This window comes from Culex pipiens, chromosome 3, assembly GCF_016801865.2.
Source record: "Culex pipiens pallens isolate TS chromosome 3, TS_CPP_V2, whole genome shotgun sequence".
NCBI lineage: Eukaryota > Metazoa > Arthropoda > Insecta > Diptera > Culicidae > Culex > Culex pipiens.
The window spans coordinates 12380196-12397845 of record NC_068939.1 but is presented as its reverse complement, the minus strand read 5'-3'; the positions used below and the strand labels follow the sequence as shown (position 1 = coordinate 12397845).

At 33.8% G+C, this 17650-nt stretch overlaps 1 protein-coding gene across 1 annotated transcript in view; it reads left to right on the top strand.

Moving 5' to 3' along the window:
* The first annotated feature begins 4005 nt into the window (after positions 1-4005).
* LOC120432629 (ecdysone-induced protein 74EF-like) overlaps positions 4006-17650 on the top strand; it is a 141597-nt gene continuing 127952 nt past the window's right edge. The window contains exons 1-3 of the mRNA XM_039597879.2: positions 4006-4139; positions 4784-4954; positions 5020-5470. Of these exons, the coding sequence (XP_039453813.1) occupies positions 4059-4139; positions 4784-4954; positions 5020-5470 (703 nt within the window). The 5' untranslated portion in view covers positions 4006-4058. The remainder of the gene's footprint in view (positions 4140-4783; positions 4955-5019; positions 5471-17650) is intronic.

The window sequence follows — 17650 nt, the reverse complement described above, 5'->3', positions numbered from 1 at the left end:
TTTTTGACGTTCCGAGAAAAAACTCGTTTTAATGTTTGACCTTCAATAAACCAAAAACATAGCACGCAATGCAAACAGTAACAAACACGTATTGTTTGGTTGACAATTCTGTGCCTTGTCCGAAGTTAGGTTAAATTTGGTTGTCGGAGTCCCGAGTTAAAATTACAAATGTTTACAGTAGTCGGGCCTGTGTCAAACGCGTTCTGACCTGAAATCCCTTTTGTCAATTGCCGCACTTAATTTCTGAACTTAACAGATTGCTTTTTTACGATCGTTTTTGCGTCTGAAAAAAACATAACTTTCAAGGTTGTTAATCGATAAAATTATCGTCTGATGATAACGATAATTCTATCGGCGATAATCTTATCGCCAATAATGGACGATTACTCATTTTTTAAATCTTTCTAAAATCGATTAATTCAACCATATCATGTAAAATTTTCAATGCTTTCACAAAGAATTATTTTTTGAAACTCTTGTTTTTTTTAATGTACGCATTCAAAATTGTTCACAAAATACTGTATTTTTCAAAAAAACTAAAATTTTCATAATTTTTAATATCAGACGAAACGACATTTTGTATGTTTTTTCACTTTATTAAAGTTTGTTTTTGTAAAAACTAAAATTTTCACAAATTACCGTATTTTTTCGAAAGTACTAAAATTTTCATAATTTGCAATATGGTTATCAAACGAATTGGAATTGTATATGCTTTTTCAAATTATTAGAGTTTGTTTTTGAAAATACTAAAAATTTCACAAATTTTAATCAGTCTAAGCCGTTCGACCAATTCTCATCACTTTTGCAATTTTTCGCTCTTAAATCAACATTTTCAGAAACATCAACAATGGAGAGTTGCTTGCTCACTTTTATTTGAGCTATTTATTACTTTGGAACAGTCAAAAACACTTTATGAAAGCTGTTATTCATGATCAAAGTGCTGATTGGCCGATAATACAAATAGGCTGAGAAATTGTATATTTCCCCTACCGTATTTTTTTTTCGAAAATACTCAAATTTTCAAAATTTGTAATATGGTTATCAAAAGAAGTGACATTTTGGATGCTTTTTCAATATATTAGAGTTTTCTTTTAAAAAATACTTTAATTTTCACAAATTACCGTATTTTTTCAAAAATACTCAAATTTTTAATATATGCAATATAGGTATTAAACGCATTGAAACTTTTTATGCTTTTTCAATTAATTATAGTTTTTTTTATGGAAAACATTAAAATTTTCATATTTCCATATTTTTTTGAAAATACTAAAATTTTCAAAATATGCAATATGGTTATCAAACGAAGCGAAATTTTGCATGCTTTATTCAAATTATGTATTTTTCATATCATACACAATTTAGCGTCGTTTGATAACCATATAGCAAATTAAAAAAAATTAAGTATTTTCGAAAATCACGATATTTTGGGAAAAAAGCTTTAATAAAGTGAAAAAGCATACAAAATTTCGCTTCGTTTGATACCCATATTTGATACCCAATATATTGCAAATAATGAAAATTTGAGTATTTTCGAAAAATACGGTATTTAGCGAAAATTTTAATTTTTAAACAAAAATGACTCTAATAAAGTGAGAATGCATGCAATATTTCGCTTCGTGTGATACCCATATGGCGTCATCCATAAAGTATGTCACGCTCTAGGGGGGGAGAGGGGGTCTGAGCAAGTGTGACACTGCGTGTTATAAGTATAGGAAATGCGTGACAAAGGGGGGGGGGAGGGGGGGTAAATTTTGGCTGATTTTAGCCTGACGTACTTTATGGATGAAGCCTATTGCAAATTATGAAAATTTGAGTATTTTCGAAAAAAAAACGGCAATTTGTGAAAATTTTAGTATTTAGTACTCTCTCAATGTGAAAAGCAAACCAAATTTCGCTTCGTTTGATACCCATCTTGAAAATTTGTAAAATTTGAGTATTTTCGAAACAGAACGGTAATTTGTGAAATTTTAGTATTTAAAAAAACTCTCCTTATGTGAAAAAGCACACCAAATTTCGCTTCATTTGATGATACCCATATTGCAAATTTGGAAAATTTTAGTATTTTTTAAAAAATACGGTATTTTGTGAAATTTTTTAGTTTTTAACAAAAAAAACTTTGATAAAGTGAAAAAGCATACACATTTTTGCTTTGTTTGATACTCTTATTGCAAATTAAGAAAATTTGAGAGTTTTTGAAAAAATACGGTATTTTGTGAACAATTTTGAGTACATATTTACTTTGAAACTTAGGCCGTTGCAAATATTTTTCAAAGTTTATGTCAAAGTCGACCTGAATAATTTTTTTTTCGAAAAACTTCAAAATTTTAACGAAAATTTAAGTTTTATCAACTGAAAACCAGTAAAAATGCATTTTCCTGCGTTTATAATCATATTTAGCATGTTTGAACTCTTTTGAAAACATATTTAATTTGCATGAAATATCAATGTACAGTCCCACAAAAAGGTTTATTTTTTGCGAAAGAAAAATCCGTCGATACATCCATATTTTAAAAACTAATGATTCGAAAGCAACTGGAGGCGTGTAAAATGACACGTTTTTTCATCCAAATGTTGAAACCAAGGCTTTTAATTTAAATGTTCATATTTTTTTTGCCCCCCCCCTCGACTTTGGTCAAGGCCGAGGGACATAAATTTCAAAAAAATATTTGCAACGGCCTTACTAGATTTTCAAAAAATATATATTCCTAATGAAAGCATTGAAAATTCAATATAATACGGTTTAATTAATAGATTATAGAAAGATTTAAAAATTAGTTTTCGTCCATTACCGATTAGATTATCGCTGATAGAATTATTGAAATAACGCTAACGGTAACGATAGATTATCGTTATGGTCCCGACGATAACGATAGAACTATCGTAAACGTTATCGAGCCTCGATAATGTGATCGTTATTAACCTTGATAACTTCGTATTTTACGGAATTTTCCTTAAAGGTGCTTCAAAATGGCGCTGCCTTTCCGTTTCACCTTAAGATTATAAAAGGCTAAAAAACGTGTAAATCTTCCAAAAAGACGTCTCAACATAGTTCCTTCAATCCTTTTGCATAACCACCAATTAAATTAGCACCAACTCGTTCCAAACTTGATAGCCGTCTTCAAGCAACGACCTTTCTTTCCAGCGTGTCACGACCTGACCGGGTGCTGGTCGCGTGAAACTAGACGTTGAACGTTGTTTTGAAGGGTTTTAGGTTACGTCGCAAGATCAAATTTCGTCCTTCGTTTTTTTCGTGTCTTGGAGACAAATTGGGATAGTCCCGCATGGCTAATTTCCCCTCCTATTTTCTCTTTGTTTGCAGAACTATTGCCAAACCACAAAGTTACCCACCCTCGCCAAACGTCTTCCCAGCACTGCCAACGGCCAAACCTAACCCTCTCCGTCCCGGCTGGAAGTCTGGCACCGAAAGATGATCATCGCAAGCCCGCCCCAGCAGCAGTATCGTCGATTCGGGGGACTCGCCAGCGCCGGCTGTGGCCGTACCACCGGGAACCATCGCACCAAGAGGCGCACCTTTAGTCCGCAACACTGCTCGAAAGAAGACTCGCCCAATGTCGAGGAAATGGACTTGAACTAAGTGTGCCTTAGTGGGTCGGGTCGCCATCGTCGATGATGCAACCTTCTGTGATATTTTTAAGGATAACTTGCGAATTACCAATGGGTTAGGCAGCCGGAGAAACACCCCCCTTACTTTTCACTTTTTGGCTCAACTATTCAAAAATTCTACCGAAATTGCTACCCTCACACCAAGAAGTGCCTCGACGAAATCGACGTAACCGCTGTGAAAACTCGAATGTGTTCAAATTAGGAGTATTTATTGGGATTGCGAAAAAAAACTCCTTCTATTGAGGAAAACTAAGAAAGTGCTTCACCAAGAACTAGACTGAAGAACCGTGAACCGTGTTCAGTGATACAAACGCAAGAGACTCTATACATTTTTTTTTGATACAAAGTTTACCGGGACCTTTAGACGGGGTCACATACAAACACAGCTTACGCTGGCTTTGGCAAGTTTACGGGGTGGCTCGGCCATCGTGGCGATGCCATTCATCGACGAAGACCTGCTATGGTGTCCGGACAGTGATGGCCAACGGCTGGTTGATCTGCAGGCCTGTCTTCAGGTAAGTATCCCCTTCTCTCAGCATCAGGTATCGGACGAGTTCACGAACGTAAGGCCTTTTTTTGCGGATTCTGCATATACGCTCCCGGAAAGGTGGTCCCCAGATTGAAGTCTAGCGTGAGGGATGTTCCGGAAAGATTTGGAAGACGTTGAGCGTTGACGCTTTTTAAGCGGATAAGGGAAATTCTCCACGAGATCCTCAAATAATAAACAACGTTTTTTTAACACTTATTGCAAAGCATTTATTATCAAAATTTAATTTTAAATTTTGAAAACTAAATCCAATGCTAAATAAAATTTGCATTTAAACAAGATTTGCTGACAGCTTTTCGTAACAACTCTGGCTTGAAATTTCATTTCCCAGAAAACTGCCCATAGAGTTGTCCCACCTGGATTTTGGGCAGAAATTGATCGAAATTCATCCATCAAACTTCTGGTTTCCCTAAAAAAAATAAAAATTGGGAATGCTTTGAGTTGTTGTGGAAATTAACTGAAAATGTTAGTATTTGATTACAAATCCTTAAATTTACAAGTCGACAACTTTCTGGGAAATGAAAACTCTGGGGACAGCCGTTCCGGGGCGGTCATCAACCATTCAAAACCATCAAACAACTTCTAACTGCCTCTCTATCTCTCCTCGTGCAGGAAACCAACGTAATAAACCACCAAACGGACGCCACCGGAAATGGCTGTGATTTGAACAATCTTGAAGAATCGCTCTGCAACGACTCGGACGAGCTGCTGCGCCAGCTGTCCGAGAACACCTTCGAGCTCGAGCAGTTTTTTCAAGATTTTCCCGCAACCGAGATTAAAGTTGTGAGTATTTTTGTCTTTTTCATGAAGATTCCTTCCAACTTCTGAACGCCCCGCTTTCATTTTAGGAGGAAAACAACAATGACCTCCAGCTGGACGAGGAAACGAGTGGTCAGATCTTCCTGCAGAGCTGCACCCAGCTGCTGTCCTCGGCGGCGGCCGTTGCTGTCGCCAACTCGCAGCTCAATGCCCTCGCCGCCGGGGACTGCGGTCTGGGTGGCATCGGCAGCGTGGATGGGCCCGCTGGTGGCCTCCTCATGGGCGGTGGTGGAGGAGGAGGCGGCGCCAACAGTGCCGAAAGTCAGCTCCAAGAGCAGCTGCTTTTGGTGCAGGCCCAGGGCATTCTGCAGCAGCAGCAGAACCGCTTCCAGCAGCTGGCCACCAACACGCTGCTGGCGGAGAAGCTGCTGCAGAACCAAACCACGCTGACCGCGCTCGACGGCAGTGGGACCACGGTCATGACGACGGAAGTGCACGGGAACGGACGCGCCGGAAAGCCGCCCGACATTGTGATAAAAGGTGAGGGATTCTTTCGTTTTTGTTTCGCCTTTTTATCAAAAGGTTCCATGCAATCAATCCAACACCTCAAGTTGAGTTATTCATCTTGAGTGGTATAGCTTGCCATAAATACCCCCGCATTGCTGCAACCAGAAAGCGCGAAACAGATGCCACAGTTGATTTGCCTAATAAACTGGGACGGGTAGTTGCTTCTGTGTTTGACTTTGAAAAAATGTTCGCTATTTTTTTACAAATTTGTGCTAAAAAAGCAATAATTGAACAATTCGAAACAAATCAAAATTATAAAAAAAATGAGATGGCTTGGTTTTTGTTTGCGCATTTCTAAAACGGCTTAAAATTAAATTACCTTTTAATTGAATTTACACTCTAATGCCCAATTTATTTTAGAAAATATTTTTTTCCGTTTTCAGAAGCTCATTTTGAGCAACCTTTGTTCAACGAACAATTTTTCTTATCTTTACTCACATTGACATTGAAAAACAGGTTTTGTTCAAAATTTGTTCTATCAAAGTCTTAGTCAAGACCTGAAATAAGATGATTATGAAAAAATCCGACAGATGTTTTAACGTTTTTAACGAGCATTTCCTTAGCTTGTTACACTTGCCCCACTTTCCCCTACCTACAAAGATAAAGCTTATTTTTCTGAGAATTGACACTTTTAACTAGAACGAAGAATTAGATTGGGTCCTACCTAAAATTGTGTTTAGATTTAGCTTATTTGTCTAAGGACAAAAATCATAGAACGACCGCAAAAGGTTCAAAATAGATTTTAAACCAATTTTGAATATTTTGGTTCGCAACCTTTCTTGACAGAAAGCCGGCACGTTTTATGGGGATGATGAGCACAGTGGATTCATTGAATTTAATTTTTCGGTATTTTTTGCATAACAATTTAAAAAGGTATCGTTGGTGTGCCTTTTATAACTGTATGCTAAAATTAACATAAGGCTATACTGCCCATGTTTGCATAAATGTCCTATATGCAAAAACAGCAAACTGAGAAAAACGCAAGGCAGGTTTGTCCCACACATAAGGCTACGTGTTAAGTTTTCACGAACAAACTGGATTTCCTCAAGATTTCTAGAACAAAGTACTGGATGAAATGCAAATGGGACATTTGTGCGATCAGGGGCAGTATAAAAGATTTAAATAGATTGTCAAATTAATTTTGAAATTAAGTAATTCCCGGAATTCAAGCAGAAGTATAATTTTCTTAACTTTTTAGAACGATTTTTTTAAATGGTCTGAAAAAATAATAAATAAAGAAACTCAACATAATTTTGTCCAACATATTGTTCCATTCATATAAAATAGAAAAAAATTGTATCAAGATTTCTTTCTGATAATTTTAATTTATGAAGCATCTGTAAGTAGATTTAACTTAATGAAAATAAACTAACGTCATGATTCGAAATCCGGACACTTAGAAGCATATCATTTTTGTTATAGCTGGCAAAAAATCATATAATAAGTTGGAAATGTAGAAATATCATCAGGATGTAGTATAAACAGTCAGTTTCAAGAAAGTGCATGCAAAATATGTCTTTTCTAACAATTTTTCATCAGAATTTTAAAATAAAAATGACTTGTTGTGCTTCGAATCCCGGACACTGATAAAAGCTGATTCGAAATCCGGACACTTTTGCTTCGAATTCCGGACACTCGTTTTTGCTAATGAATCGCACAAATTTGGACTAAAATGCTAGTGAATGGCATTCTTTAGGTCTCAAATAAGCTGTTAACATCAAAACAATCGATAGTTTATATAAAATTTTGCTAGAATTTAAAAAAAACGAAACCATAAATTTCTGCTTTACCTTCCCGGTGCTTCGAACGCCTATGAAATATTTCAAGTGAAATGTTTCGCATTTTTGGTAAACTTATAATTTTATTGTATTTAATTGTTTTGGCATTAACTACAGCGTTCAAACAAACTTTCAATAAAAGTTGATGTTGGGATTCATCAAATAACACAGTTTTGACATACATAATGCGAACTTATATCCAAATAATTGATAAAACAAGATGAAGTGTCCGGGTTTCGAAGCGTCCGGGAATTCGAATCATGACGTTATTACAATTTAGGTAAGCTATTTAAGGAAGGAAAAAAAAGATGTTACTCGTTTACGCCAAAGCAAAATTGTGATTTTTTTAGTTTTTGTTTACCATGATCAAATGAGATGAAAATTTAATTTTGAAGTATCATTAAATATTTCAAATAGTTTGTCCAAGAAGAATTACTTCAATTCGTTTTATACCTAGTATTCAAAAAATTACAATTTGAAGTGAAAGAATTATGGAGCACTGGGGCAACAATGGGTGTTAGAGGGTTAAATATGAGAAGATGGACGCTCTAATTCTGAGTCAATAGGTATACGTGAATGTGGGTCTACGAGGTCGAATTAAGAAGTTAATTTTTAGAAGAAAACATTTTCAATTTTTTTGTGTAAGATAAATTTCATTTTTCTTAAAAGAAAAAGGATTACAATTTTTTTATCCATATTGTAAAATGTACTAGTTTTTTGTATTAGTTTTTTAAATAGAACATTTTCCATGCAATAAATTTCATGTCCCGTAAAATTTGGTAAAATCATGCTCACCTTGAACATTGAAAATGTTCATCGTGATATAACTACATAATTACAATGTCAAACTGAATCAGGTTATTCGGTTCATAAAAGGCATAGGAAAAAAATAATTTTTAATGTTTAGAAATTTAGTGATTTGGTAATTTGACCTGGCAGGGTCACATAAACCTTCCAATGTTATGGAAAATGCATTTTTGGGGGTTAACTTTGTTTATGTTTTTCAATATTACCCACTTTTTTGCAACAAAACAAGATGCAGTAATTATAGTTATGTCCCAAACTATGCCAAAACGTGTGCATAAAAAAAGTGAAAACCCTCAATATAAAAACTAAAAAATGCATGAAAAATATGAAAAACACTATATAGGCAAAAGATTATGATTGTAAGTTTTTGAATTGGAAAAGTAAGGATCTAATAATATTAGTTATTGAAAATGACTGGATTTTTTTTAAATTGATGGTAAAGGTTATAAGTTACTCTTTGATATATTTTTGTTAAAATATATTTCACAAATATAATGAGAAATCGATGAAACTGAGTCAAACAACCAAAAAAAAAAAGCCAAACAAATACTGTTACAAAGCGTGGTTGGAGCATCATATTATGCACCAAGATACTACTATCGGAGATTTATACGATCTGACCTGAGTCAGTGAAAATTGCGTTTTTCTCAAATTGATTTTTGATTTTTTGTACGGATTTTTAAATGACTTGGCCTTATAGTGGGGCTGATTTTTTTTATCACAGGTTTGTAAAGAAAATTGTTACCGTACACATCAACCAGAGCATTTGCACCAAGATCTCTGTTACTCACATTTTGGTATCTTCAAAACTACGAGGACTATCGATATATTTTTCGTTCATCCCCGAAAGTGCGGTTTACACATTAATTTACAACAAAGTTTGACTATTTCAACAATCAGATTTTTCAAGATTGGGTCCGCCTTTTTAAACTTTGTCAATTCGTTTTGATTGTCAAATAATATAAAAAAAGCAAATTTTCGTGGTTTTCATCCGGTTCGGCAAACCCTACACGGAGAGACCGGCCGGGGCAAATCTAAGAAAATCTTGGTTAATTTAACTAAAAGTATGGGTTAATTTTTTACACAGCTTTCTTTCAACAATCGATTGTTGATTTTGTTAACCCGAAATTGCTGACCACCAGTTACTAAAATTAACTAAAAAAATAGTTGGAATTGCATTTTTTGTTGGTTAAATGGCCGAAAAAAATTCTAGCAGTCGACTGCTAGAATATTTTTTTCAGAAAATTAACTAAAAATTTCTTGTTTTCAGCTGAAATATTGTGGAATATTCTGTTAAAAACTGGCTGGAACATATTTTTCTACTATTGTTCAACATTTTTTTTCGTTGTATCAACCGAAATATTTTTGCATGGAGTAAATTATTAGTGGTTTGTAACAAAACATTTCTTTATTAGATATAATTTATGTAAGAGTTGATATATATTTTCTTTAATTATCTAACGATATAGGCTGGGCCGATTTTCTAGCTATATTTTAACTAATGCCTTACTTGAATACAAAAAAAATATTCGTACATGTAGTCAATAATTAGCTGTTGTTAGCAATATTTTTATTGAATTTGCAGTAAATTTTATAATAATGCCTCACAAATTTATGCTGAGTTTTTTTATTTTCGCATTTATTCTGCCTAAAAATTTAACGTTTTGTACTAATTTGTTTTTTTTTGGCTTAAATTGTTAGATTACTGTAAAAAACGCATCAAAACATTTTTTTTTAACTGTTGTTATAAAACATGTGAAGTTTGACTAATGTTTAAAAAAATTACATTAAATTAATTAAAAAAAAAATAATAAAAAAGCATATTACAAATTTCTCGTGAATTTCTTAAAAATAGAAACCGAGCAAAATTTTCACCAAATTTAAAGCTTATATTTGTATTATGTTGTATAAAATTAAGTGTTGTATTCACTTACCATGACTGTGGAATCATCCGATAAGTCATCATCATCTACAACGGTCTCAGGACACAGAATTTCCACCAAAGTGAACCTTTTGCTGCAAATAGACATTTGGAATTTATTAGTAATTTAATACAAAATTCTTAATTTCGGCTTTAAACTGAAAAAAGGAACGTAAATAAATGTAATTATAATGAGGAAAGAAGAAATATCAATAATGCTACTTACCAAGCTTGCATTAATTTAACAATTACTTTTGGCAACACACTTTCACTGCATTTGATTTAATTTATACAACGTACTCCGAATCCTGAAAAAAATATTTTGAGTTTAACATACCAGTTTATTGAGCAGACGTATTGCAACAAAACTCTCAAGATAATAATTATCTTCTTTTATATATTTTATAGATTTTTTGATATTTTACTTCATCTCTATTTTTTATGTTGTCATGTGTACGCATTTCTATGTATTTTATAATTGATGATTCTGAAAAAAAAATAATGGTTCATTAAGATTTTATCCGTCGTAAGCGTGAAGCTTTTAAATCATTCAGTTTTCTTATAAGAATCACATTAGATAAATTATTGTGCAAAAATAAACCCATACTTACTTGGATTAACCAACATTTTGTTAAATCTGCCCGGGATGCTCCATCCGTTAAGAGTTTGCCCGCATCTCCCTTCTACTGCCCTCTCTTTCCATCAAACATTCTTATAACGTGTTTAACTCACTCCCATTAGAGGTCGTCATGGCGAAGGTTGTCCTCTTGCTCTTCATAGTTTATCACCTGCAAAGAAACCATCAACAAACCTACTCACCAATTCCACCTCCCCAGTTGCGACACTTTGATTTGCCACTTCAATATTAGCCAAATAGTGTAATTTTCACCTTTCACATCCTCTCACTTCATAATTAACAACACAAACTCAACAAATCGACCGCTCTCGTTCGAATCCTGACTTCAAATGACAGACGTAAACAAACCCAAGTTCATCTTTTAAATATTCAACCAATTATTAATTATATTCAACAAAAAAAATCTTGATTTTTCTAAAACCAAAACTAACAGTCGAGCACGTTCATTCGAGTTCGGGAAATCTGTTAGCTTTTTGCCTTTAGCATTTTCAACAAACAGGTTATTAAATTAATACTGAATTTTTGTTAATTTAACTGAAAATTGGCAGTGACAAGTACGTTTTTGTTAAAATTTACGAAAGTAAAATCAACAATTTTAATTGTTAAAATTTCTGGGCACAGTCTCTCCGTGTAGCCAAGCACATTTGCCATAAAAATGGTTCGTGTCTCGGGTAAGTTTCATTCGAGCACTTTGAGGCTGTTGAAAAGTAAGCACCAGCCTCTGAGCTTGGAACACGTGACTCAACTTTATTCAACTTTTGAGAATTTGGTGATTTGGCTATTTTTTTTGTAGTTTAGTAAGTTTTTTGTTGTAATTGAAATTTATTTTATCGTTAAAATCCATTAAAAAGTATTAACAAACATATCTGGTTGTCACATTCGATACAATTTTACCGATTTTTCAACTGTCAAACCATTGAAATACTGAATACAACCTATTTATTTTAGTAAAATTTAACCGGCAAGAATTTAATTTTCCTAAATCCCACCATCGATGTTCAGTTCCATTTTGTTCGGTAAAAAAATTTAAATATGGACACAATAAAATTTAACCTAATTTCGTAACTGAAATTGTCTGAAATTTCTACTCCCAAATTTGAGCAGCCAAATCCTCTGAACGTCCATCAACGGTGATGATCTTACTATAGTTCGAGTCGTCAAACGTCTCTCAAATCGTCCCCTGGATTCTCCGGTAGCTCTAGGCGGGGGACAATTACGAGCAAATGAGTGCCTTCAGGCGCAACAAAATTCGGAGGATTCATCTTGACGGAGTCATTGTAGTGTTTTTTGGCTTAATGACCCGCACGAAATTACGCAACGTAACCGCCGCTCTCAGCAGAAGAATTGGGGTCTGGCGGTGCTGGTCAACCATGCGAACTCTGCGTGCATGAAGAGTTGTACGTACTAAAGGTTGGAGGTTGATCGTCGCTAGGGTTGGGTGGCCTAAATGTTTGACGAGTTACTTTTATTTTAGATCTATTTTTTAACAGTTCAGCAAATTGAGAAAAATATAATTTAAAAATACTTTTTTGGTCTCGGGGAACCCTAGGCCCTTACCAAAATGCTTCAAGTGTCCCCGAAAAATCCAACAAGTTTGTTGAACTCCACTGTGCAGATCCATTCTTTGAAAGGTCGCCGAGATTCGAGGAGTTGCAGCAAATTCGACGCGGCCAGATAGGCAAGAAATCTTCACTGAGAGGAGAGGAAGAGAGGAGCAGAGTTCCAAATAAGGAGATTGAAATATTATTGCAAAACAAACCGCCAGCTGGTGGTGGTCGGTAAAGAAGAGGGAAGTCTTCTTCTTGCGCGGTGAAGACATCGCACGAGACAGCTCAATGAGAGAAATACGAGCGAGGCGTGAAGGAGATAATGAGTCGGGAACAATAGCTGATGCTGAGCGAAAGAGAGAAAGGTATTGTGTTCGCGCATCTTTGCGTGCAATATTGCATGCAAAGCTAAATTCTTAACAATTTGACAAGTTTGTCAGTACATGCTACCGAGAATCTAACTTAAAATTGAATTCAAACTTTAAGTTTGGCAAGTAGTTTTAGGGGAATCACTCAAAATCTTCGCGTTTCCTTTGACCGACTTAACTCTCCATACGAGCAGTTCAATATTATGCAACTCTTCGTCGTCTCATCGAACATGACTTATTGTTCCACAGCGTTCCACACACATTCGAAGTCTCTTCTAAGTCGCCCGCCAATGTTTTGTTTTCAAACCGCTCTCTATAGTCAAGCCTCTGTATTCCTTTCGGTTTGCGGGTTGTTGGGTGAGCGCATTGCTTTGGTGACTTTCACTGGGTCATGTGCAATTATTCAACGTCAAGCCCAGGCCGGGCTTTGGCAGCCCTGCTTGACTAATGTGACCTACGTGAGATTCCGCCGCCGACGTTCTCAGCCAATCGAGACTTGGGAGGTTGGGTACACAGCAAAAAAAAGTTGAATTTTGGAATGTTAAAAATTTGGTAGGTTGAATATTACCTCTTTAATGATGTAACATTACCTAATTTCTTCATGAAATATTTTCATGATTTGTTTTCTGTGCTAGAGTGACTTAAATGCGGTTAGTTTTTCATTCATATGTTCAGATAAACTTACAAATTCCTTTTTGAAAAAATATGAAAACTTAAATAAACATTCAATTGCTTAAAATGAAGGAAATATCCTTCATGCGAACAATTTTCACATGAACTAAACCAAAAACGAAGCGCTTTGTTTTTTTTTCTTTTTTCTTGCTGTTAACATCAAATTTAAGTTCTGCGACCACATTTTACTCATATTAGAATGGTTGATTGCCTATTAAATTACAAAATGCATTTTTGCAATTTTTTTGGATTTAAAAAAATATGATTTTTGACCAGTTTATCGGTCATACTTAAGCTCGACAATAAAAAAAAAGATTATCCGATTATCCGAAGTGGAATTCCTGGGCCTCAGGATTATCGAGGCTGAACTGTATTGTTTTAAAATCATTTATTTCCCATGACATCTTTTGTGGATCTTTATGAAACCATTTTTGAACGAAAACATGCACAATTGTTATGAATTTAGTTTTTTTTTTGAAGTTTTATAATAAAAGTAGCCGGGACCGTGGTGTAGGGGTAAGCGTGATTGCCTCTCACCCAGTCGGCTTGGGTTCGATCCCAAACGGTCCCGGTGGCATTTTTCGAGGCGAGATTTGTCTGATCACGCCTTCCGTCGGACGGGAAGTAAATGTTGGCCCCGGACTAACCTAAAAAAGGTTAGGTCGTTAGCTCACTCCAGGTGTAGGAGTCGTCTCCCTGGATCCTGCCTCGGTGGAGTCGCTGGTAGGCAATTGGACTAATAATTCAAAGGTCGTCAGTTCGAATCCCGTGGTGGATGGAAGCTAAGGTGTAAAAAGAGGTTTGCAGTTGCCTCAACAATCAAGCCTTCGGACACTTAGTTTTGAGTAGGAATCTCGTAATCGAGAACGCCAAGGCAATGCTGTAGAGCGAATAATTTGATTTTTGAATAAAAGTAAACTTCAATATTTTGTAAAATATGAATATCAGCCAAAGTGGAGGTTAATTTGGGGTCACTTATTGAGTTTGCAAACTCTTAACACTAAATCTTTTCATAATCATTTTGGTAATTGCAGTTTTTTTTTACAGAAATAATTTGTTTCCGAAAACTAAAGATTGCATAACAATTGAGCTAGTGTATAATGCACTTTAAACACTGTTTTCATTCATATGTTGAGACTATGGCTTGTTATTTATTTTTATATTTTTTTAAAGATTGTGAAATAAGATATCCCAAAAATAAAAAAAAACCAAAATATACACTTACACATACTGTTTAAGTTATTTTTTTAAACTTTATTGATTTATTCAGATGTAGTTTTCCATAAACATTCATTCAAAAAAAATTGTTGTGAGTGTCCAATAACAATTGATGATTTATCAACTCGATTTGAATTACAACTATCTTTTTGAGCATAACATTCAAAGTTTTTTTTTTTCATAGAAATACTGCGTCATAAATTGTGAGAACAACGATTTACACGGATATATCTTGCTTGAAAGCGAATGATTTAGTTTTGGGTTAGATAATTTTTGACATAAATTAAAACATACATTTTGAAAAATATTTGCAAAGTCCTTAATGAGTTGAAATAAAATTAATTCAATGAGTTGTTCATTATTTCATAACTTTTAAGTACTGTTGAAGAAGTTCCATCTTTTTATAGTTTATTTTTGGAAAATTATTTTCGGGAAGACTCGTTTCGCACCTTCTCGAAGTTTTCAAAATAGTATGAGTTAATCGATTGAAATTCGAAAAGTTCGTAATCCGTGAAATTTGCCCCTGGCCGTAAAATTTGGTAAATATCGTGAAACGCCGCATTGAATTTGAAAAATTCAATTGATAAATCGAATCTCGGTGCATTAAAGCTTTCATTATTTTATTTCATACAATTCACAAGATTTTTAACAAGCACTTTGAATGCAGCTTAAAAAATCATTGCATGTCAGATTCAGAATTTTTTTTAAATATTATTCATTACAATTTTCTAGGAAATGCAGTTAATTGAGAGTACAATATACATTGCCAGCAAAATTTCCACAAATTCCAAAAAAAATGCAAAAAACAACAATGCTCAACATTACATGAAGAGTAAAGGCTAAAAATGTTGAGCTTTTTATATTTTTAAATCTTTGCAAAAAATATTCCAACAACGGTGGAAAAGTTTCATAATGTGAGAAAAATAATTTTTATTTAGTATTTAGATTTTATTTAAATGCATGTTGAACCAAATTTACTAAACCTTTTGCAATGTAGTATAATTTTCTGGAATTATCAATAAATGTAAATAACTGCTAGTAATAAAGTTTAGCCTAAACTTTTTTAAATACTTAAATTTCCCGATTGCTAAACTGCCCATGTTCGCATAAATGTCCCATATGCAAAAACAGCAAGCTGAGAAAAACGCATTTGAAGTTTGTCCCACGCATAAGGCTACGTGTAAATTTTTCACGAAAAAACTGGATTTACTCCTGATTTCTAGAACAAAGTACTGGATGTTATAGGCTCTTTTGAAAGAGCACACGATTTTGAACAAAACTGCATCAATAACTCAAAAGAGATGAAAATGCATATGGGACATTTATGCGATCATGGGCAGTAAAATTAAAGAAAAATGTTTTACACTTATTTTGCTGATTCTACTTTCGATAAATATGAGCTTTGAGATGTGTTGGGATCGTTTTGGAGATATTTTAGCAAATTAATTTTCTAAAATCTAAATAAAATTGGAAAAGCTGAACTGACCGAAATTCTTAAAAATTTCCCAAAATAATCCAAAACAACTCTTTTTAAATAAATTATTTGTGCCCACTTTTTTAGAAAATTGAACTTTTCATCGTTATGCTAAACGACCACATTTACGCTTAAATTGAGCAGCTTTTAGACTACCGTGAAATTCCATTGTATTGTAATTGGCATGCCGTGAAATTTCGTTTTTGCCGTGAAAAATCACTAGCCCTATAAAGATACGTTTTGTGTTTCATTTAGAAAAAAACACATTGATGTTTGTTTAATTAAATCAAGTCATTTTAGCGCAAAATTTAAAATTAAAATTTAACATTTTCCCATAGTTACAGAAGAAATTGATAAAATACTATAACACCAAAATAATACTAAACATAGGTATCCACAGTTTAAAAAAATCCAAAGAATCCACAATTTAAAGTCATTTCTTTAGGGGGCATATAAAAAAAATTGGAAATTTTGGTTTTCAATGGAAGCATTTGCTTTGAGACATCATTTTAGCGCAAAATTAATGACCTTTTTAAAATTAGTTAAAATTTTCCCATAGTTTCAGAAGAAATTGATAAATTACTGTAATACCTAAATAATACCAAACTTAGGTATCCACAGTTTCAAAAAATCCACAGAATCCACAATTTCAAGTAATTCCTTAGGGGGTATATCAAAATTAAATAAAAATGTAGTTTGAAATTTTCGGTTTTCAATGAAAGCTCTTGCTTTGAGACATCATTTTATCGCAAAATGATGTCTCGCCAAAATAGGTCAAAATTTTCCTATAGTTTCAGAAGAAATTGATTAAATACTGTAATACCAAAATAATACCGAAATGTGGTGTCCGATCATTGACAAATTCTGCAATTTTGCAATATCAAAACAATACCATAAATTGGCATGATACCAAATTTTCTCTTGCATAATCCTTGAGATAAATTTTAAAGGGTCCAGGAATACCAACATTTGGTATTGATTGCAGAGAAAGGTATTATTAAGAATTTCCCTTGTTATTGACCTATGCTCGGGATATTCAAAAGTTGGGAATATCCATTAATAGGTTTCCCGAGCAGACGGAAATAACTTGGGAATTACATTTTTTGATATTTGAAAATACTAGGCCAATAACATTTAATGTTATTTAAAACAAGATTTGTTATGCGTCGCTAAGATTTTTTTGTTATTGAATTGTCATTGTAATAACAGACAATTAACATTTTCATTTATTCTTCGAACAAATCTTTGTTATTATTTTTTGTTATTTAAACAACTTATCCGATCATACCAATAACAGTTGGCGGTATTCTTCCATAACAAAAAAAAATATTCCAAAGATGTTTTGGCTTTCAACCAATATCAGACCAATAACAAATGTTGTTGTGATAAAATAAATTGTTATTAAACCTTTATGCAAAAATGGATTTTTCAAGAAGATTCCGTAACACTTTCTGTTATTTTAACAGTATTTGTTATTGAAATGGCATGCATTTTGTTATTAACGTCTGCCCGGGTTCTGAGATAAGATTTAAAAAAAATGGGTTTCAGTACAACTGGGAACTCATTTCTATGGAGAAGCATGGTTCTTAAAGTTTGATTGAATTACCAAAATACGATAGCGAATGTGAAATATATTTACGAAGGTAACTCGCGTAGACTGGATATTACGTTTGCGAATTCCCAAAACTCTTTTAAACAGTTTCAACTTTACACAAATGCAACAAATAGAAA